General features: G+C 41.7%; 1 protein-coding gene across 6 annotated transcripts in view; it reads left to right on the top strand.

The window, feature by feature from the left end:
• The window catches only part of ralgapa2 (Ral GTPase activating protein catalytic subunit alpha 2), a 107,412-nt gene that overhangs the window by 81,185 nt on the left and 1,863 nt on the right, over positions 1 to 24,364 (top strand). For 4 of the 6 annotated variants that reach the window (XM_072689481.1, XM_072689479.1, XM_072689478.1 and 1 more), the window contains 2 exons: positions 15,712 to 15,836; positions 17,998 to 18,057. In XM_072689481.1, the coding sequence (XP_072545582.1) occupies positions 15,712 to 15,836; positions 17,998 to 18,057 (185 nt within the window). Of the gene's footprint in view, positions 1 to 15,711; positions 15,837 to 17,997; positions 18,058 to 21,754; positions 21,792 to 24,364 lie in introns of all 6 variants that reach the window. The other 2 variants (XM_072689480.1, XM_072689477.1) reach the window with 2 other exon arrangements.

Raw genomic sequence — 24,364 nt, 5'->3', positions numbered from 1 at the left:
ATGACATGTTCTTATGGGAATTATTTAATTAACAGCTAAAAAATAAATATATATATAACATCAACATTGTTCTGTGTTTCAGGACAGTTTTAGTTGCAAATATTGCAAATATTGAACAAAAAAAAGACCTTTTACAGTCCTGTCCATGCTATGAAACTCTCATAAGAACGAGTATTTGTGCTTGGCATTCAATAAATATTTAAATAAATAAATATTTATTTCCCATGTGTAAAAACAGCAGGCACTATGCTCTGCGCCTCCAGTGCTAGGTTAGAGGGCCTGTAGTCAGTACAAAATCTAATGCGTGCCTCCATGAAGAGAGGGTCCAGTGCCCCCACCCAATCATAGAGTGCTGACTCTAATCCCATTTTCACTCCAGCACACTGGCTTCTCTCCCCTTTCCCCCTCGCCTCTCCCCCTCTTCTGCCTGCCGCCCTGCTCCTCCCAACTCACCAGCTGTTCCCAGGGGCTCCGTACAATATCAAATGTGTTCCGATCTCGCCTTCCCAGCCCCCCACCAACTCTCCTCCTTCCTTGTTCTCCTCCTGCCCCACTCTTTTTCCACATTTGCAAAAAAAAAAAACTAAATACAGTATGTGCACACATCAACAAACTCAATTACTTTTGACCCTCACCCCACCACACCCAGACATGAGGGACTGCACATCATCACTGTCAGGTCAAAGCCTTGTTTTACGCCATTTGAAAATGCCAGCTGTCCTTTACAATGTATACATTCAAAGAAAAACTGTCCAGAAGTACATGGACTAAAAAGTTGCTACGTTAAAGTACGCTAACCTACATCACAAGCCATCTCAAACGTAAAAGATTTTTTTTATGGCAGTGTTGATGTTCTGTATGAAGCTGATGCCCTTGCAAACACACTGGCACTCTTTCAGGAACCGATGTCCTGTCAAGCCCAGCCCTGACTTGAGAGTCAAGCCAGTCCCATATGGCATATGGTGTATAGCTGCTGCTTCATATAAAATGCACAAGTATTCTCCCCTCCCTCTTTCCTCTCTCTTGCTTTCTCCTCTAATGCTGAATGACTCATAGCATTACTGGTGGCTCTCTCTCTCTCTCTCTCTCTCTCTCTCTCTCTCTCTCTCTTCTCCCTCTTCCCCTCCTTCTGCTCATGATGCTTGGAACAAAGGCAACACACACACACACCGATTCAACCCCCCTGGGGCGACTCTTTCTTGTGGGTAACACCAGCTTAAACACAGGTAGAGAACAAGTTTGTAAACAACTCAGTGACAGCAGAGAAATAGCTGGTGGAAAAACAGGTGGCAGATACAATAGAGGTATGAGTGTGTGTTTGTGTATTCTTCCTTTTTCCCCCTCAATGGCTCATGCATTGTTTTGTTTTTTTGCTTTCTATATGCTTGAACTTGGAGAAGCTTTTAGGTGAAATTGTGTTATTTTCAATTATTTACTCTAGCTTTTGGTTAACAGTACCAAGCACTGAAACACTTGTTTTCACTGCCTTTCTTAATCATTCTAAAATAAGTTGTGTGAGTAAACTGTGCAGAAGATGTCAGTTCATATTCACACTGTCTGCATACTGCATTTACATGGACTGCACATGTGATCAGAGTGATCGTTCTGAGCTGCAAGTACTCTGGGTGGTTTTTACAGTCCATGTGCTGTGCCTTTAAACTTGAACCCCACCCAACCCACTGGTTCCTCCCTCAAAAAACAGTGAACTCCGTTAGGCATTCATGCCTGACAGCTGTCTGTGTTCTGGCGGCGTTGTGAATGGGTGAGCCGTTGCCAGATCTGGATGGGATCCCCCCCCTTCTGGTGCGGGCAGGAGGGTAGCTGGGGAGGGTGGTTCTGTAAATGTGGAGAGGTGTAGAGTTACCCTGAGCTCACTCCATTATTACTGCTCCCTCAGGAGTGACACGGGAGCAGAGCGGGGAAAACGTTACTTAATCACCTCTTAAGCATGAAGGATGTGCCTGTTAATTCACACTTGCCTCTGTTTGAACGATGATGCATATATATAATCGAAGTGCAACGATATGTTGGCTCTAATGTAACGATAAGTTACATTATAGAAATAAATTTAATACAATTATATTAGGGGTCAATTAAACTGATGGTTGATGACTTCATTTAAAAGGTAATTTATTTAAATGTGCATTTCTGATGAATTAGCACTGATGGTCAGTTTGCTTGATCAGTTCTCCTGCTGCTTCTCTGTAATAGAAAGAATCATGATAGACTTACTAGTTAGTGTGAACGTTTATATACTTTATACGTTTATATACTTTACAGGTACAGTATTTCTTTGAAAGGTTATGCAAAGTTTGGTTTTGTTTAGTTAACCAGTGATTATTCTTGGTCATAATCAGTAGATTATTTTATATAAGAATACTGTAACACTTTATTTGGATAGGTCACTTTATATGATTTGTAGATAGTCAATGTTCCTTTAACTTTTATTGAACTAAATATATGTTTATTTCCCCTTAACTGTAAATCTGGTCCTAACGTTAATCAATCCAAATCTTTGCTCTGCTCCTAACCTTAGGCATGGTATTAATACTAACCTCAACCAAAACGTAAACGTAACCTTTACCCTGGTCCTAATCCTAGCCCTGTTTTTAATACTAACCGTAATCTCAACCAAAATGTAAAAGTAACCTTCGCCCTGGTCCTGGTCCTAGTTCTAGTATATAAACATCCTGGTCTCAATAATAAACTTAACCTCAACCAAACCGTTAAACACAATCTTTGCACTGGTTCTAACCCCAGCCCTGGTCTTAACATTAAACTTAACCTCAACCCAGACTTAAATGTAAACTTTACCCTTGTCCTAATCCCAGTCCTGGTCTTTATACCAACAGTAACCTCAACCTAAATGTAACCTTTGCCCTGGTCCTAATCATAACTCCAACTCCAACTCAAGAAACAGCTAAGCTCCACCAGATTAGTTTAACAATTGAAACATCAGCAGATAATCTATAGAAGGCTAAAGTGTCCTATCCAAATAAAGGGAAAGAAGGCAGCTGATAGAATCATTAATGAACTAGTGTTTCTAATGACATGATTATAAACAAAGTGGTGCTTCTCTGGTTGAACAATGAATCACAGCACCCAACCAAACATAAACATTCTCTCTCGCTCTCGTCCTCTGTTTTTGGCAGAGTGAACTAGGTGAACGTTTAAGAGCCATGCTAATTGTGATTGATGGCGGAGCGGGCGTGGAGGAGTGTTAAACCTGCTCGTCTTCTCAGAGTAATTAGCATCCAGCTAGCCGTTCCATCTGTCTGCCCAAGCCTTGTTTAATTAATGAACTTTCTTTCTCCTCCCTCGCCAGACTGCTAACACTGGGAGAAAGCCGTTAGCCCTCTCAAGTTATCCAAATGGATGTTGCTCTCGCTGTCTTTCTCCCATGAACACAATGGAGGTGTTCTCATTGATTAGTGTTGTGTGTGTGTGTGTGTGTGTGTGTTTTTTTTTTTTTTCTCTTCAATCTCTTTCCTTCTTTCTTATTCTCTCTCTCTTTCTCTCTCTCTTTCTCTCTCGCTTTCTCTCTCGCTTTTTCTTTCTCTTTGTCTGTTGCTGCTTAAAGGGGAGGGATAATGAGCATATCTGGCAAGCCTTAGCATTTTAGTGTAGGAGCATTTGAATGTATGAGAGAATGTTTGTGTGTGCGAATGCAGTTGTGGAGTGCGTCAGTGTGTGAGTGCGCGCAAGTGCAGGGCTGTGCCACTGTTGCTTTGTTTTGCCATATTTTGTTTCGGGCTCATCAGTATAAAATTGCCTGAAGCACCAGAGGTATTCTCTGCTTGATGCTTACTCCCAAATGCTCCTTAAGAAGCCTCTAGTGTCTCTAGGCTTGTATGTGCATGTGCGTGTTCTCCACTGCATGCTTTTATTTATTTATTTTCCCTCCTCCTGCTAATCGGCCTGGTCATTCACGGCTGGCCTGTGTTTAAGCACATTTCCCATTCTGTGGATTCCTTTGTCTGAGGCCTGCACTGATAAGAATCCTGCCTCTAGGGCTCTTGTGATATTGAAATTCTCCAATGGTGAGAAAGAGCCTTCAATCATTCATTATCAGTACCACACTGATTACCATTCAATCTCCCTGGTCCCAGCCAGGCGTCTGAGCTCTGCCCCACCAGGCTGGGCCTGAATAGAACATGGCTATCCTCGCTTATCCTCTCATATCCTACACATATTCAATTCTAGCCCGAAATGTCACAAAAATGTCACCTGCCATGTAACCCACCAGTATTGTACTCTGTGATGTTTTTTTCTTTCCTTTAATCACATTTTCAGAATAAAAAAAGACACTTTTGCATATCTGCTCTCTAATTTTACATGTTTTATTTATTTATTTATTTATTTTACACTTGGTTTTACCAAGAGTTACACTTTTCTTTTAATTTGTTTGGTTGGTTGGTTATCGTCAGCGCATTTTAAGTACAGTACTAAGATGAGGCTGATTATCCTGGACTATAATTACTATTAAGTAGTTCTTGTTCTAGGACTGCAGTTGCAGTCCACGCTCAGTACTGATTAGAGGGAGGAGCGTTTTATTTGTGAAGTTGCTTTCAGAGAGCACTGTGATTTCACACTCAGTGATTTAGACTGTTATACTGTAGCAGTCCTCTCAATCCATTCAGAACACTCTTGCTGAAAGATTGGTGATAAGTGGATTTGATACAGTTGACTGAAATAGCTGTAAAAACCTTGTGATCGTATTGCTATTTTCTGATTCTGGCATTCTGGAGCACAGGGCAGCAGTTTAGTGTGATTCTCTGATTTCAGGACTGTATCTCTTTTGGTACCTTTTAACTTTACTGTAGTCATTCCTCCTAGTTCTGCTTGAACAGTGAGCAGCAGATTTTATGATTGCCACCTCGGGTCAGCAAGGGCTGTTTGTTTAAAGACTATCGCCCTCTCAGCTTCCTGTGGCCCATTGTTGGCTGTCTTGAAAGAGGAATTAGTTGATTATTTATAAGTTCTGCATTAATGCCACTTTAAAGAGTTCAAAGGCAGCGACGGCTCCTCCACAAGCTGGGCGTGATTGTGCCGTGTTAAAGGATGTCCTTGTGTTCTCCATTTGCATCTTTGCACAAAATAGAGTCCTCCGCATTGAAGGATAAACAAAACAACAACAGAAAACAGCAACACGACATAAAAGTGTGCATCATGCTTTTGTCCAGCCCTCCTCCACACCAGAGGTGGCCTTTGATGTGGAAATGGAGGTTCTTTACATTCTGAAGTAGAAGACTGCAGTTCGGTTGTATAAGGGCAGCAACAGTGAAAAGACTGCAGTGCATCACAGATTTTTCTCATTTTTTTCTGTTGGTCTTCTGGTGATGTGTAACTTAAAGAGGAATTCTGCAGACTTCTCAAAGTTTCTGTGTAGTCAAATTGTTAAGAAAAAAATCTTTAGAGTTGTGAAAAGAACGAGCTGTCATTCAGAGCTGTTTGTGGGGAAATTATCTTTAGTAACTTACAAAGAACCAGACATCCGAACAGTTTGATGCCTCTGAAAGCAACCAGAAAGATTACATGGAATGGTTTTGAGTATGTTGCATAATGATGGAGATTTTTTTTAATTTACCAATACTTTGTCATTTTAACATTTAAAAACAGTGAATAAATTGTGACCCCTGGTTCCTATCCATAACATTGTACAGAAAATTAGAGGCTGTACGTTTTTCTACTTTAAGGTCACTTTAAAAGCATTCCTGTTATACTACTACACTGTCAATGTATTTCTGAAACCAGATTTGTGTAGTATAACTTTCAGGAGCTTTTTCCGTACCACTAGTAAAGCCTTTCTTTGAATTCCCTCTTTGGGTTGCCAGACGTCCAATTTGTTGCTGAAATAAAAGCACTTAGCATCTCATTTCAATGCACACGCCTTTGCTACAAACAGTGCATATAGCCCCTAATTAGTATTGAGAGCCTCTACAAATCTATAGCTATTGTTATTCAGATCATGTTATTCATGCTCTGTGCACAGAGCTCCAAGCTCAGGATACCATAGGCTTTGTGCAAATCTTCAGAGCGGTGTGTGTAAACCAGGAACTCCCTCTTACTTTTCAAAATTCTAAATTCAAATTTGATTCAAAATAGTGCTTAGAAACAGATTTAATCAACCAATAAGCATCCCAGCTGAACCAAGATTTCCCTTAAACTGTCATTGTTGGTGACATTTGTCAGTCTTTGAGAATGGAGTAGAACTAATGTTTATAGCTAAGGAGCAAAGCGCTGTAGGTCTTCTCATGGTTGCTCCTGAGGCGCTGCATTGAATTTATTTTGTGTTCAGAAGGCTTGGCTGTATACTCTGCAGACGAGCCAAGCAACATTCTCAAATTATCAGCTGTCTTTTTAGCTCTTTTTATGTGCAGTTGGAAAAAGTTCATTGTGTGGTCGGCCCATTTAAGGACCCAGTGTCTGTGGCTGGCTGAATGGGCTCCACGCAGGCGGACTGAGCTTGGACGGGCTCTTGATTAACCCTGGAGTGACTGGAGTGACTAGCTAATGTCATTGAAGGAGGACCACCTGGTGGGGGGGACTGTACAGTCAGCTGCTGCTGAAAGCTCCTGAATGCCTCGGACCAGGTGCCAGCTTCCACAGCCCAGCTAATTGTTGCCGCGTAATAGTGCGCTTGACTGCACAGAACGCCTCGAGGCGAGGATTAAGAAAGAAAAGAAGATGAAGGCGAAGAAAAGCTGTTGCCAAACCAGAAGTCCATTTTCCGGCTTCCTTTTCCCCCCTCCCTCTCTCTCTCTCTCTCTCATATCTAATGTATTCTTGCTTTTCCCTCACTTCTAATCTGTTCAGGTAGGACTGGCCCTCTCTGTTTTGACACTAAGCCAAGTCCTTTCATCCACATGCTGGAGGATTAGTGGATTGTCATCTATCTTGGCTTTGCATTTTGGGCCTGCTGCTTCACTTAGGCTGGAGGCTGTGTTCATATTTTTGTATCACTGATGCAGGCCCTGCCTCTGAGCACTCTCCTGCATTAGCGCCACTATGTGTAGTTTCAGAGGAGCTGTCCTCAGCACCAAGCCCATTTCTTACTGTAGGGTTGCATGTGAGCTTTCACTTGGCTTGGGAGGATATATAAAATGGCTGGACTTTTTAGTATAGAATTACTTTGGTAGTTTGTCAGCTTTCACAGCATACAAAACCCCAAACTCCTTGTCTTGTGTCCATTGAGACATACTTGTTAAGTTCATTATTCAATATTCAGTGCATGCACTGGCTCATGAATTAATTCTATTGTTTTAATAAAGAGAGGGTTTTGAATAGTGGAGCTTTTCATCGCAAGGAGCCCAGTGTCTGATTTAAAAGAGCTCTTCAGAGGTCTGCACTGCCCACCCCTGACTTGAGACGCTTCTACCATTGATGGAGCCATTTGTTATAACTTCCTCTTAATGCGTGGGTTACTACCGATTGCCTTTTATAGTGTCAGCTTGTTTGCTTAATTATTTTCCCATTGTGTCCCACATCTAAGGCCCTGCTTTGCTCTTGTCAGTACAAGGGCATCGTAAAAGAGCAGTGAGGCTGTTTCCTTGCTCATATAAATGCACAGGAGACAATGCCCTTATTGGAAGCAAATCTTGTGTAACTAAACTGAAGTTGAGCGCCAGAGTGAATGGATAGAATCGCTCTCCTGTCGACATCATATTAAGTCTTTTTTTTTTTAGTTCTGTTTTCCCACAGTGGATGAAATAGGTTTGTCATTAAATTGGATTATTTTTTAGAACCTTTTCTTTATGTGGCCTACATGGTTTTCATGTCCACCGTGTGTGTGGTGGTGTTTTTTGTTTGTTTTTGCTTTTGTTTTTTTGATCTGATTATTGTCTCTATATCGCAACAAAACATTGTCCGAAATTGCGACTTTATAAGAGAAGAGAAAACATATAATCAAAGTTGGATATGAGCGCGACACAATAGAACTAAGAAGAAACTAGATTACAGTACAGTGCCACTTGATCCTTGATAAAGATTGCTTAGTCATGACACACATTTCTTTGATCATCTACTTCCCCAGGATGTGGTACATCATTGCTCTCCAGGTCCCTTCAGTGGTGCTATCAGTATGGTGCAACCTGTTGACCTTTTCCTTTCTCAGTCTATTCTGACAAGCCCTTTCCTTTGCACCCCAGATCAGATCAATAGTTACTGCGCTGTTAGGAGAGCTAATGTTAAGTGTTCAACTCACCACATGGCAGACGTTTGATTTAGCAGTGTTATAAATCTGTGTTCATGCCAGCCCAGTCTGTCGGGTCTTTGTGGGAATCCGTGCTGGCAGTGATGTCATGCTCATAATTCCATTTCTTTGCGTCTGGCTTTCAGATGGATGCTGGTGAGGTGAGATGCAAAGGACATCCCCTAGAGTGAACGTCCCCCTGGAGGTTCAATTAACCTGTCCTTACCCTCACCCCCATCCCTCCCCTGAGCCTCCAGCCCCTCAGCACAGGGCTTAATTAGTGTGCGTGTGTGAAAGAGAGTGGGTTAAGGCGCACACCCATTCATTTCTCTTGAGCCGACATTGCTGATTATAAGACAGTGACTGGAAAGTGATGGCACTGCCTCCATCTTTGCTTGTGTTTTCTCTTTTTCCTTCTTTCTTTTTATTCTTGATTTTCCATTCATTCCTTTTCCTGTCGTTCTTTTTCTCCCGCTCTGTCCCCTCTTCATCCTATAATCACCTCACACCTCCTCTTGTTTTTTTCCACTGGGACGAGCTTCACGCCTCAGTCCGATGGCGTGACAACAGGTACCCTTGCAGCAGTGGCCCAGAAATTCAACAATCAACACCTGCTGTCCCATGGGCTCCCATAGCTGACAGAAACTGGCATATAGTCCAACGTAGAGGACATAATGCAACAGTGCCTCTCTCTCAGGTTCTCTCTCTCCACATTTTTCTTTGCACCTCCACTCATCCTTTCACCCACCCTAAACATTCTTTCCTGCACTGTTATATTATTTTTGCTCTTTATATCAGCACATACAATCATGTGAAAAACAAAGCACACCCTGTGGTTTATATAGTTTTAAATATCAGGACATAATAAAAAAAAAGCATGTCTTAAAATTAGGTACACTAGGTTGAGGTCTGGACGGGGCCATTGCAACACTAATTCTTTTCAGCCATTCTGTTGTAGATTTGCGGGTGTGCTTAGTATCTTGTTTAATGGCTCGGTTCCGGCCAGGCTTTAGCTGTTGGCTAGGTGGCATCAATTTTTGGCTCGCTTTGGTATACAAGGTTGACTCGATGACTGCAAAGTGCCTAAATCCTATGGTTACAAAACAAGCCCAAATCATCCACCCTTCAGTATTCAGTGTGGCCAAACACCTCCATTTTTGGTCCCATCTGTCCAAAGAACATCGTTCCGTAGGTCTTGTGGTTTGTTCAGATGCAGCTTTGCAAGCTTAGGCCATGCTGCCATATTCACCCTGCAGACTTAGATGCAACTCTTTTTGCAGTTTTTCTGAGCATTTCACAGCCTGACGTTGGGGTGAATTTGCTGGAACGCCCACCCCTGGAAGGTCTGGCAACGGTCTTGAATGTTTTCCACGTAAATAATCTTTGTCTGCTTAGAATTATGGACTTCAAAATGGTTTGGAAATGGTCTCAAAACCCTTCCCCGATTGATGGGAAGCAACAATTGCTTCACTAAACTCATTGCTGATGTCTTTTCTATTTGCACCTGAATGCTCCAGACCAACAAACTGCCAAAATGTCTGCTTTTATAGAGGTGCCGATGCCACTTGCCGATGATCAGTCAATCAAGAGCATTTGATTAGCGGCACCTGCATGCTTCTCACCCTCTACTTTAATAGTGTCACTCTATTGGCCTGTAACCCTCCTATAATGGTAAGAGCATCTTCTATTTACCCCCTAGTTTCATTGATTTGCAGCTGGAATCTACTGTGTTATTGCACTGTTTGTAGAATGCAACTCATTGACATTGTTCAGTGCGTGTCTATATGGGTCCACGCTCTGCATTACCACCTCATTAGAATACCAAGAAAATGCACATGGCATCCTCAATGACTATGCAGAGTATTCCATTCAGCATGCGTGGATGTGCGGTATGCCCACCTATCCAGTATTCCAAAAGCGCTGCGGCTTTTTTTTCCCCCCGTCTCTCTCTAAACTGGCCAATTATCCTCTTCCACGGCCGGACAGCAAGGTCAGTGTGATTGGCTGAGGTTAATGGCTGGTGCTTGGCTGGAGTGGAGGTCGAGCATGCACAGCCACTCTCCACTTCTTCTTCAACTTCTCACTCTTAACATAAGAGCCCATTCAGTCACTGCCAGAAAGAAGGAAAAGGAAATGTGTTGTTAACCTTGGCTTTGCTCATTGTAATGGCTTCAGTAAAATTGAAGGATTTTCCTTGTCTTTTTTGCTCTGTGAATGGCTAATGCCTAGATGTTACTATCTGGCCGTCAGTTGGAATTCCTACCTATGTTGTATTGAATCAACGTCTCATCTTTGTTAAAGTTTCTTTTTCTCAAATTATTGGATCTTTTGCTGTTGTCCAAGGAGCCACTGGGAACGCTGTCAAGGCTGGCTTAGCATGCTGTTTTAAAAAAGGTAGTTGTGGAGCTGCTCTTTCTGCTTGCTCTTTCTCTTTGCTAAGGTTAGTCTAGCCTTGTATTCCACACGCTTAATAAAAAGTGCTACAGATCTTTAAGCTAGGCCATAGTAGAACCATGTTTGGTTCCATAAAGAACTATGTTTGTAATAGAGATGTTTTGAAAATGTAAAGAACCTTCACTCAATGTAAAGATTCTTTACCAATGTAAAGGTCTCCTTTGCAAGCATAGTTCTTCATGGATCCAAAAGTGGTTAGTCTATGGCATTGCTTAAAAAACCCTTTGAGGCACCATAGTTAACACACCGTAGTTACACACACATTCACTCATAGAAATTGCATTTCTGTTTTTCTAAAATGCCAGTGTTCTGGAAATTGTATTGTAATTTGTCGGGTAATTCTCATTAAGCTAGCATTTCTCTTCTGTTTTAATGCCGACCCTTTATGAACAGGGTAAAAAAGCTTCATCTTTCATTCATTTCATTCATTAAACTGTTACGTAATGACAATATTGGTGAGTCTCAATAGATTGACGAGTCTGTAAACAGAATAGAGATCATATAAACATCCCAAATTGAAGACCATATTGCACAGAATGCTGATAAAGTAATCTGATTGGTTTTAACAGGAAAGAGACTGAGAACAAAACTCAGAGGGCCGCAAGTGACCGCAGACCCTCAGGCTATCGCTCCAGAGACTCTTTCTGTTTCAATTATAGCCTCTACTTTGACCAGACAGAGCCTTTTATATATGGTTAGCCTGAATGAGCACTGCCAGGCTTTTCCCATGTGTGTGCTGACTGACCCCTGTGTTTTTGTAATCCCTGCTTTTTCACTGAATCCCCTTTCTTGTTTCTCCGGATGCTTCCTGGTACCACTGGGTACCGCCACAAAACTCTCTGAAGAATAGACACTCTCAGGGGTAGTCTGAGTGGGACTGGCTATTTTGTCAAGCATACCAGACAGTCACTTCTTTATTATTATTATTATTATTGTTGTTGTTGTTGTTTATGTTATTGTATTTTTATTATTGTTGGTCACATTTAAAAGAGCACATTTTTCCAAAAAGTCGTTTTATCATTTCATTTTTTCCTAGTTACTTTGTACTTTTACATTTTTCTCTGTTGTTTGACTCAGTGGCAATAACCTTTTTTAATGCATGTGTCCTAATGACAGATTTATGTGCATTGTCTAGCTGGCTTTGTGACCCTGTGTCGATGAGGTTGTATCCAGGCCCTGGTCTCCAGTGGGGTGAGCTCTATTGTTAAGGAGTGTGAGAGAGGGACCAAAGGGGAGGGGTCCTAGCGTGGACTGGGCTCAGAAGTCTGTCCCGGGGGTCTGGGGCCTGAGCGGACTGCTAATGAGAGGCCATCTGAGTCCCCCTACAGTCCCCTCTGAATCCCCGTGCACCTTGAACATGGCCACCACTGCCACCTGACCTTGGCTTTGATCCGCCAAACTGATTGACCTCTCAATTCCCCACTGGCCACCCCTAACCATCTGGAGAACACTGCACACACTCTGGCTTACTCTCATACACCCACACACATGCTCTCACCCACAAACGCACAACAAAACAAGTAACTATCCTTGCACCTCTGCAATTCGTTTTGTTGGCTCAAGGCAGTTTAGCAGCTTTATATTCAAATTAGCACCTTTTCTGTATGCGGTTCATATCGTGGATGCTATTACAGCTTCGGGATATTGCGTTTCAAAGTTCTGTGAAGGCCTGTTTTGTTTCTACCGATTTATTAATGTGAAATGTCCACCTTTGTGCTGCTCCAGCTATTAAATTTATACTAACCTTTTCAGTTTTTCCATTTGTTGCTGTAATAGAGTATGAGCCGCGCTGTGGTCCTGCCGCATCCTGCCCTGACTAATTTAAACAGATGTAGCTGTGTTTGTTTGTGCCCATCTCGGGATGAGTCAGCGTTGTTCCCCCGGCAGCTGCTTTATCCGATTCTTAATGCCTTCCCTTTGTCACCTGGAGCACCACAGGGTGGCAAAGGCCCCGCCAAGAGCGAAAAAAGAGCATTATCTGTTAAAGCCCTTCTGCAAAATGCGTAAAGGACTTTTTTTTTTTTTTTTTCCTCCATTAAGTGGATTTAAGCTGTCTGTTTTTCTCCCTCTGCTATAACAGTGCCATTGTGTTTTCTCTCTGTCTTTTTTCCTTCCCCCTCGTTTCCCATCTCCCCATGGGCTGACCTGTGTGCGAGTGAGGTCATGGCATTATTTTACAAGGCAGGGTGAGTTTTAAATTTGGTCTCCTGTCACCATGGCCATGGCTGTCCACGCTTCGCACGAGAGCATTTCATTTCTGCCCCTGGAACATTCCATATGGAAATGCAGAGAAGGTGTTGCGCCGCAGCCACGGATGCTTTTGGAAATTCCCTGCTCGCACCTTCCTTAGTTACCAGTCGAAGCGGAGAATGAGTTTCTCCACCCCAGGTGCTTTAAGGATGACTTGGATTACAGAGCACTGGTAAATCCCAAACCTCCTGTTGTCTCTTTAGTCATGCCGAGCCTATATTAGCTCTTACTAGCATGCTGAGCTACAAACGGCGCTTGGCTCACCCTTGGTTTATGGTTGAAATTAGTATGCAAATACAAAGCATCCATCTGCGGTATGCTGCAATACGCGTCGCACGCTGCCACCTGCCACTGTTGCTACTTTCTGAGCTACTGGTTAGTAGCTTCCCATACAGATAGATAGCATCAGATGCAGGTTGGTGTGCACTGATTGTTGCTCTCTAGCCTGCGTCACTGTCCTCCACTTTATTGAATTAATCCACACAGCCGGCATCCACCTCTCATGAGCTCCATGCCTGCATTCAACAGAACAGGCTGTACCCTACGCACAACAATTAGAGGGCAGAGAGCCGAAAAGGAAGAAGGGAAAGATGGAAGTTATTTAAAAATAAATAATAATAATAATAATAATAATAATAATAATTATGGTATAGCAACTTGCCCCCCCCCCCCCCCCATGTTCATGTTCCTGCGTCCCTTAGTCTTCAAAATGTGGAGGAGCACACAGGAAGCAAAGTGCAGTTGGGAGGCTGCAGCCCAGTAGTGCTTCTGGCTGAAGTCAATATTTGTTTTAGGAATCTCAATAGCAGGGCCACGCTTGAGTCATCTGCATAGCCCATAATGGAGCGCCATATGGCTCTGTTGACCTAGCGAGATCAGGGTTATTATCCCACTGCCTTATTCCTATCCGCATTCCCCACTTTCTTTTTACTTCTCCTTGTTAGTCCCATTTCTTCTCCTTTTTTGTCTAATTCTCTGTATGCATGGATCTTTTTCCCCAAACTTGGGTCTTGGGCTAGTTTTGCTTATATTATCCAACAATTCCATGGTTGCTTTTGTCATCCTTGTTATCATCCTAATAAAAGGAAGTGACCCATTACTGAAATATGACCCTCGTTGCCATAGCAGCTAAGCCAGCAGTGTTTTAGAAGTCCTTGTAAAAGTCGGAAATGATAAGACAGTCCACAGAAGTCAGATATACAGCCCGGCAGTGTTTTCAAGCCAAGGCTCAGCTGGTCATGATCATGCTGTGTAGACTTATTCAAAGATAATATTGGATGTGGTCTTATTTTTTTTCCTTCTTTCTTGCCGAACTCTTTTATTGACCCTGCACACCCCCCCTCCCCCCTTCCCATCTCTCTATGCACTCTGCGTGTTGATGGAGGGATGAGGACAGAAAGAGAGCAGGAGTGGAGCAGATTGCTCTCTCCCCGTGTCCAGCCCTCAGGCTCAGGTGCTTGTCAGTGCTGGGTTCAGACGGACCTTTTCAACAATTTGTCACGGCTGCCTCAGCCCCTGCTGCGCCGGCACGTGGCGCACACACAGACACACACAACGCACACATACGCGCACTTGCACGCTCTGAAGGGGTGTGTGACAGGCAGCATGGTCATGATGGAGTGCAGGGGCCTTGGCAACAGCCTAGCTCCTGGCGGCATAAGCAGCCTCCCTAATGAGTTGGGAATGGCATCAGTGGGGCTCTTCAGAAATTCAGCAGGCAGGCGTGTGGACAGGCCCAGCCTGCACTCCAGCAGCCGAGTCATTAGAGTACAGAGTCATCAGTAGCGCCCAGCCATGCCGTCGACTAAACACAAAGACTTGCATGCAAGCTAATGCATATTGACACAGTACCTCTCAGCATAGGTGTGGGTGATGCAACGAGAAATCAGCATGTGGTGCTTCTGGAGCGTTGTCTGTTCCCGCATTTTATGAAACTTATGGAGTTTGCCAAACATAAAGGTGCATTTAATTTACTTAATTCAAATGTGAAGATTATTTTCATATGAATAAAATCTAGCACAAGGTAGGTTTTATTTTAGAAAGTGGTAAGTGAATTATGGCGTCACCCAGTTGCAGCGCAGCTTTGAGGGAGAGTTGAGAGTGTTCGGAGGACAACAAAGCGTGCAGTCCAAGTGTGGTATTAGTTCATGCAGAGGCCCCGCAGAAACACCTGCTCCTTCGTTTGTTTGGACGGTTAACTGCCTCTTTCTCTCTGTAAATGTAGGCACTCGCCTCATGTCTGGAATGACTCTGAGACCAGTGGCTGCAAAAGCTTGATTAAATTTCATTAGTAGAAAACAAGATTCTCTTTCTCTCTTGCTCTCTTTCACTTGCCTGCTTTTCGCCTCTCATGCTTCATGAGCAGGCAGTTCTGTTTTCTGTTCTGAGGGGCAGTTTTAAAAACAAAAAGAAAAGAAATGAAAGTACATTGCTGTATGCTGCAGTGTTTCTTGCCTTTCCCACACTTTATTCCTTGTTTAAGGTGAGATGAGAACAGTCTTAGCTTGAAGATTGAAGAAGATGAGCAGTTGCAGTTTGTTGTTTTATTTGTGGCATTCCTTTAACACAGCTGGATGTGGCTATCCTCTGGTGGGCTGGAGCCAGATGAGCGTTCATTCTGCTTAGAATTTCAAATGCTTTCAGATCCTCCTGTGAAAGGTCAGAGACAAGCTGCTGTGGGGAAGAGAGATGAAATAGAAATGGCAAAGCCTGGATCTAAAGTTTAAAGATCACATTGAGTCTAGTACTTATATTTAATGACTTTATTTAATGGCAGATTCTCTCAAAATTGTTTTCCTTAACAAATTTTCTGCCAGCTATGAGGAGCGGGCTCTCTATCTGGAGGCCATCATTTTAAACCACAAGGAAAACATGATGTTTGAGGATTTTGCTGCCCAGGTCTTTTCACCCTCTCCCACCTACTACCCAATGAGTGGTACAGGTAAGAGCCCTTCTTCTCAATCTTCTCTATCTGTAGTGCTTTGACTCATACCCTGTCCTTACTGCACCCCTTCTCCTCTTTGCTGCTTTATCCATCCTGCTTTGGCCTTCTCTGCTCTATAGCAAAGGCTGGTTCTTGCCTACAGGGTGGCTGCCCTAATGGGATAGTCCATCCAAGCAGTGTTTCTATGGCTAACAATGAAAGTTCATTTTAAGGGTTGACATGATGTTGTGCTGACCAGTAGCAGCAGTATCATGTAAAAATCTTTTTTCCTATTAGAATGGTGTTTTACTGTCCCTTTGAACTGAGAGTAAGCTTATTTATGTTTGCACAGTCCAGCTTCATGCTTTCTGCTATACCAGCTTGACTCCAGTTAAAAGAACAGAAGTGATAGCAGTACTGTAAAAAAAAAAAAAAAAAAAAAAACGTCTGCTGTTGATCATACAAACAACATAAAGGGGGCTTAAAGTGGTCCAGTGGACTAAGGCACTATGATTCAAGGATGGGTTAATGGCACTGTTGTATCGGAGCTAGGGACATATCATTAGGAAATCACTGGTTCAATCCTTGGTGATGCCACAGCCATTTGAAGACAGAAGTCGCAAAGACCACAGTTGGCCTTGATCTTGCTGGATGGGTAGGATGGTCCTGCCTCTCCTTCATCACTCTGATCTTAATAGTGTGAGGGGAATTTAGTTTTCCTTGATGGGGGGGCCATTTAAACATAGCTTAGTGAAGTCAAACATCTAACTGTGAAAAGGGAGTTTTTAGTGAGCAAGAAAGCCCAAAAATAGTACATTCTGAGCATTAAAACTAGTTTCATTACTGTTTGTAAAACACTGAATTTTTTGTAAAATACACTGGCATAGATTAGGCACACAGGCATAGATTAGGCACACAGGCATAGATTAGGCTGCTACACCAGTTGAGGTGAAAAAGAACATGTTGGATTCGGCCACACTAACTCATGGCCCCAGCCCTTCTCATTCTTATTCATTTACAGATTTTACAGGCTTTTATTCACAAAATGTGATCACCAGATTATTTGCTGTTTGAAATGTGACATGAAATGTGAGGGAAATCGGCACTGGTATGTACAAATCTATGCCTTCATGACTGTTCTATATAGTAAGCCAGCTACAGAAGGGGTGTCCGACAAGCGGCCCATCAGAAACGGGGCGTCCCTGAGGTCTATTTCCATAGCGACGCCCCCTTTATTTTTTGAAGAGGCATTGAAAATCACCACAGTGACCTCTGTTGACCTTTAGCAAAGCTGACTACTAAACAGCCCCAGGATGTGCCCTTACAGAAGAGAGGAGAACACACAGGCTGTCCTGTCTGAATCTTACAGCTGAAGGAGTTTCATTCTAGGCCACGGCTGAGAACGGCTCACCGGGCTGAGCGCTTTTACACACATCACATTCATGTGCCTTAGGGGGCGTCTAGTCAGATTGCAAGCAACCATTGCCCCTTTGTTATTGCCGAAGCCAAGGATTTGTTGAACATAATGCAGCACCGGGTCTAAAAATGACAATGTTTTGTAGTGTAATCGAGTTTTAATGGAACTGGCTTTTCTGAAGGAAATTCATTGTCAGTCATGCTTGTGTAAATCATTTTTGCCTTGGTCAGAAATCTCTCTCTCTCTCTCTCTCTCTCTCTCTCTCTCTCTCTCCCTCTCTCTTGCTCACACTCACACACTTTTTCTCTAGTCATTTTGAAAATTATTGTGTAAAAGTGTTGGTTTAAAATGAGAAACATACATCATGAACTGTCGTCTGTTTTGAGGGGGGAAAAGGATGAGATGGTACGCAGACATTTACTTCAAAGAGCTTTCAAACAGACAGATATAACAGCATTATAACCACATACACCCCCATGACATAATGAATGTGCATAAACGTTTTACCAGGGAGAGCTATTAATTATTTATGCTTGTTAATGCTTAAAAAAAAGGGGCTTGTGGTTGGGAGTGTTTTAGCTTTAATGCCTGAGTGGTTAATAAAAAAAAAAAAAAACACCACTCACTACAGCTTCCCCAAAATGAAAACCTTCTTATTAGATCTCCTTAAAGGGTGAATAATGTCGTTCTACACTTTTAGCACCATGTGTATTTGTGTGTATGTCCCTGCTCCATTCTTCACTAACATCTCATCCACGACAGCAGGCAGGCGTTGGCCAGGCATGGTTTGGGACATGGAGTACTCTTGGGCTAAACTGGAGTGTAAGACTTTTTCCCCGTTTCTTCATTTAGGCATGTCTTCCCCCCACCCCCCCCATCATCCAAACCCTTCTCTCCTTCAAGTGCTCTCCAGTTTGGTTGACCCTGCATGCACCCTCAGCTGTGACACTATGAATTCAGTACACACCTGCAGCCATTGTTTGCGTATCCAACTGCAATCGTTTCTGGGTTAGTTTTAAATTAGGCTGATTGTAATTACTGTCAAATAGTAGTTTTTTTGTTTGTTTTTTTTATTGGAAATGTTTGCATTAAGGTTTTGTTTGTTTTTTCAGTGTTGACGTTTAAGTAATCACTATCTGTAAAGTTAAAAATGTAGTTACCTGTCAGAAAGAGTGTATCAGTGATTAGGACTGCACAATTTATTTATTTGTTTGTTTATGTATCTATTCATTATAAATTAATATATGAGACAAAGTTGACTCTTGCAGAGATTCACTAGTTTGCAGTATTTGTAATTAAAAGCGCTTGAAGAAATGTTTTTGAAAATTGGTCAGAAAAAAGAATAAGTGTGTAAATCATTTACAGATGATCACAAAACTACAAACTTCACTTAGAAAAAAGGACTTCATATATCAAAGGAGCTATCTTTCTTTTTTTTCCCGTGCAGCAGCACCCTTATAAAATAACATGAGCCTGAAGAGGTTTCACCATATTATGATTAATATGCTATCATTGTGTGAACATGGAAGTGTAGCATTTGTAAATCAACAACAATTAGGAAAAAAGTAACAATTTCTGTAATACGTGACCGTGGTAGAAGGAACTTGTTATTGAAAGTATTTAATGCTTGCTTGTATTTTAGTTTTTTTTCATACGGCCATGCTGTCTTAATATTACCACAGGATACTGTGTAATTGGGTATACTGTGTTTGGGCGGGGGGGGGGGTTAAATTGCTTTAAAACTATATATATATATATATATATATATATATATATATATATTATATTATATTATATTTTGATGAGAATGGCTCTGATCAAAGTTTTTTCCTGTGTTGTTGGTTCTGTGGCCCACTCGCAAAACTAGCTTTAGCCTGCTAAGGTAGCTCAGGCACAGCTCCGTTGGGTGTCAGGCAGTTGACTAACTGCTGAGCTACCGTCACAAGTGTTGATGATAAAACCACATGTCTGAGAGAGCGAAGTTGAGCGTCTGCTGTTGGGAGTAACAGAAAGACGAAATGAGCTGGCTATCTAGGCCTAGATAAATTAGCCAGGAGGCTAAAATCCACAACACAGACCATGTTGCAGCTAACTGAGACTCAGATTACATGCTTAGAGGATGAAGCCTCATATCTCAAACTTAGTGCATCACTAAGAAACTACACGTCACGTCACTCACAGTGCCCCCATCCTGTGCCTCTCTCAAATACACCCTGGGGGTGTGTGAGCTTGTTTGGCCATGTACTAGACAGACACATAACAGAAATTTGACCCACCAGCCACACTGTCATTTTAAAATACCTCATATGTACACATTTGTACTACAGTATTACCGTTATACTGCACAGGCCTATTGTATCTCATTTCTGAATGGGCACACTGATTTACTTGACACCATGAAGCCACACAGTAATAAGACAAAATCATGTGCATATACACATTTTCAGCCTGTAAAGAAAGACCATTCCTAATCTTTTACTAGTGTGTAGTGTGTCTACATCACATATGCAAACTCGTTTCAGTGAAATTCAGCCTTTTTTTAGTAGTAGATTTAATTTTCTCATTCGTAGCGTTCTAATGGTAAGTGAAAATGGTTAATTTGTGTAAAAGATGATTAAGGACAAGGACAACTAGCTAATTTGGCTTTCGTTTAAATTGTATGTAAAACACACTAATTTCTATGAATTGTCATAACCGCTATGAGTCTTGTTTTATATTGCATCGCAAGTGGCAGTCATCCGTGTCCATGCACTGTGTGCCAGTAAAACATAGATATAGAGTCTCAAAACGTTTTTTTTTGGACATCACTGGAATGTTATAGTTGTTGAATCGACAGCAGTTAGCCCTGTATTTTAGACTTGTAGTGCACTAGAACATATCACAATTTCCATGTTAAAATCACAAAAGATTTCTCTTAGAAATGATATTGCTGGACTACCCTACAGGGGACTGGTTTCCTAACTTGTCACCTTGTTCACTGAGTTTCCTAACTGTCATTTATGTACTTCTCTGCAATATGGTGCAATGGTACTACAGAAAGCAGTTTTTCATGACTAGAGTAATAATTAGGTCTGTTTGAGAACGTATTTATTATTTATTATTTGAATATTTGTAGCAAAGGTCTAAAATATTACGTACAGTATACAAACCGGTCTAAAAGGTAGTTCAAGGGGTTTAACTAAATATTACAGTAATGATGAACCAAAGATTCATGAGCCAGAGCATACCATGTCATCTGTCAAACATGGTGGAGGCAGCTTTATGGCATGGGCTGTTTTTTGGCCACTAATGGAACTGAGTCACTTTTTTTTTATTGGTTATGTGACTGCTAATAGAAGAGCATGATGAATTCTAAAGAGTATAGAGCTTGGCTCATATTCAGCTAAATGCTGCAAAACTAATAGGATGGTGCTTCACATTTATGACCCAAAACACACCACAGAAGCAACCCAAGAGCAAAAAAATTAAGGGCAGTGTCTGTTACCTGACCTCAAGCTGAAATTGCTTCATTTCTAATCCAGTGTGTTGTTTTTTGCGAAGTTACCAAAATTGTTGCTGTTTAAATATTCATCGACTGTTTTCCCAATTTTGTTCATCCATACCTAATGCACTTGGGAGTACCTTTAAAGAGGAGAATGAGTTCAGTATGTGAGTAATTCTGGCCCACTTTCTGCCGGAATTCCAGTTTTCAGAGTCATGTAGCTCATGTGGAATATGTTGAGATCCTGGTTCCTTTCATTTATACTGAAGAGATCGGTGAACTGCTATGCTGGTATTGATTGTATTAAAGAAAAGTGAAGAATCACAGCCACAATTACAGCAGTAGCAGCAGATCTTTACTGAGCATGAAACTCAGGCATGCCAAAGCATTTCCTAGCTGAAGTTGTAATGTTGTCATACACACTGCTGCTTTTTGTGCTTGAATTCAGGCTGTGATATGTACATATTTTAATTTCAAACAAAAATGTGCTATGACAGTATATCATGAGGTGTGTAATGTAATGATAACTGTGCTGTATGTTGCTCTCCGTTTCTACTGCCTTGGTCTCCTCATTCTATCCACACTGGCATTTATCCAGATAATGCTAAGCACAGATTTGAACTGGGGCAGACTGAAAAGCCTACAACAGGAAGCCTTCTTTTCTTTCTGCCTTTCTTAACAACTGACAGTCTGTCATAGGGGGCTGTTTTTAGCTCTTTTGTCTATGTATGTGTTTCCTTTGGTCATGTCCTACTTTTATTCACAGGAGAAACTACTAACACACCGCAGAGACACGCAGGCTTTTTCAGCTTTTACACATCACACACACACACACACACACACACACACACACACACACACACACACATATCCCTTAGCACCTTTTCTCCCTCTCTTCTTCGTCCTTTTTCTTGCCCTCATTTTCCCTCCACTTCCCCAAACTAAAATATACACACATTCAGACACAACCCCCTGTTCCCTGTGGCCCTGTAACGGTGCGTCTTACGTGTTGCTCTATTGTCTTCTCTCCTTTTATAGATTAGAAATGTTACAGGTGTCAGTTCAGTAAATGAAGGTAAGAGTTTGCTTGACTGGACGCTTGTGTACTGCCACAGAACACCCCTGCGCCCCCCCCCCCCCCCCCCCCCCCTTCCTTCTTCTTCTTTTTTTTTTTTTTTGGCTGGTCTACTCATCTTTCCCTCTTTATTTCACTAATGAGCTGCATTTGCCCAGAGGTTTTTAAATGAATACAGAGAGAGGATTGTTTTGGGGGCTGGCTGTTATTAGGTTGGTCAGATTATTGAGCGGAACGCACGGCTGGATCAATTGTAACACAGTAGCAGCATGTATGGTATGGGTACACTCATTGCGTTTGTCTCTCTCCTCCTCTCTGGCATGTCTCTGCTTTATCCTCTGTCTCTTTTTCCCCTCCCCTCCTCAGTTTTTTGTCCTTTTGCGTGTGCCTGTTTGCCTGGGGCCACATCTGACACTAACACCTGCCCTACTGGAAAATGTCTTTGTCACTTACGCTTTGTTTGGATTGCTGCTGGGAGCCAATAGGGATGAAGCCCATTTTACTTGATTTTTTTTTTTTTTTTTTTTTTTATAAACCCCCTCCCTTCATCTTTCCCTCTCTCTCTGTATCTCTTTCTCTCTCTCACTGTCTTTCACCCTCACTCTGAGTCTGTCCCACTGTGTTTTTCTCACTGCACTCTGGAAGTCTCCTTCTCTCACTGACTCTGGCTCCTCTCTCACTCTACTCTAAATATTTTGTCACTTTTCACTTTTTTATTTATTTATTTGTCTTCATCGGACTCTCATATCTCTCTCTCTCGCTCTGTCTTCCCCCCGATCACGTTGCACTCTGTCTTTTTATATATTGCTTTCCTCTCTTAGTCTCTCTCTCTCTCTCTCTCCCTCTCCCTTCCTTCTTTTCTCTGTCTGTTTCTGAGTCTCTTACCCCTCTCTCTTTCTCAGTTCTAATATCAGTTAGCTTTTTTGGCATGGATTGCAAATAACACATTTTGCCAAAGCATTTGAGGAATTTTGCAATAATAATGTATAATTAATGAATAAAAAAATAAATACATGTGCATACATTGTGTTGTGCAAAAACATTTTATCTCCACTTTTGCCGTTTGCACCTTTTAACATCCTTTGAAACTGGTAGTTGTTTGCATTGTATCCAAATTTTATGATGAATGAACTAAAATTCATTAATAAAATATATATTTTTCTATGTATTGTTTACTGGAAAGATGCCATTTTGGAGATATGAGGTATTTGCATGACAGCAGCAATATGCATGTATAAATTCTGAACATAAATGACATGAAATTACATGCACAGTCATTTGACATATATACATTCATGTGTATTAGCCTGGGATTGTAGTATAGTTCAAGTTTTATAATTAAGTAAATAATAAATGTTTCATTTAAATGTAAGAGGAATTATATGAACTTTTTTTTTATTTTAAGCCTACCTCCACCATACAAGTAAATTAAGTAATCATTCCCTTGAAGTCACTTAAGTTAAAGTATTCACTTCAAAATAAAACAAAGCATAGGGTAGGAATCACCAGCTCAGAGCATTAACTTTCCATGGGTCTGAAAAGATCAGTCCCACACGTTCCACAGTAGAGACCTGTAGATGAATGAATCTTCACTGCTGGCATCCTATGAGCTGGGCAACTTTAAAGGAGGTTGTGTTTTCATGACGCCTGGAAGGAACACACCTCCTCACACTCGTTCACTCCTCCCTTCATCCTTTCAGATGCAGAGGGACCGTTGTTCTGGTCCCTCCCTCCCCCCTCTCTCAGAGAAGCCCTGGAGTGGAGGGCAGGGAGGCTGTGGACTCTCCACTGAGTGCATGCTCCCCACACCATCTGCTCTCTGTAACTTGAGATGCCCATGAAAAAAAGGGCAGAAAACAGCAGAAAAGAAAGACAGAAAGGAAATAGCCAAGCAGATGCCATCTTTACAGAGCAAAGAGCTTTTTTCACTTTCAAGTCAAGAAGATGGGCTGCATGAACAATCATTACATGCTGTACAGTCTTATTTTGGTTCTTCAGTTTTGAGCTTTGTGCAGCAGAGGTGATGTTCATGCTCAAGAATTCTGGTGCAACACATTTAAAAGAGACACTAATGGAAATCTTGATTGATTGGAAAATTGTAGTAGTTTAGAAGCACCACCCTGTCTTCAGTGTACTGAATATAGAGGTCATTCCACACCAAGTCACCTAGAGGCTTGATGGGTTATGTCATGGATTTCCGTAAGAAAGAAACTGACTTTCTGGCAAATGCGTCTGTTTAGATTTCCAGCTGGCTCCAAATTGAGTTTTTGTTCAAATAATGAGTGCAGATTGAACAAAATGAGCTGAAATATTAACCTGTGTGTCATGTAGATATGTGTATATGAATATAACAATAAAAAGAGGTGGAAATCCATGACATGACCTGCTTTTATTCATTTCATTTGTATTTATTGTATTATTATTATTATTTATGACCGATTAGGCCTGAGGCCAGAATGTCTCTTACTTATGACTTTAATCATAAGTTAAACCAAGTTAAGTTTATCTCTGACCTTCAGAGACTTTTCCAAAGCATTATTGGCATGCAGTCACCTAACAGTGGCATTGCCACT

This window comes from Salminus brasiliensis, chromosome 10, assembly GCF_030463535.1.
Source record: "Salminus brasiliensis chromosome 10, fSalBra1.hap2, whole genome shotgun sequence".
In the NCBI taxonomy this organism is placed as follows: domain Eukaryota; kingdom Metazoa; phylum Chordata; class Actinopteri; order Characiformes; family Bryconidae; genus Salminus; species Salminus brasiliensis.
Note: the sequence above shows the minus strand (reverse complement) of the source record. Positions and strands in the feature narration are given on the sequence as shown.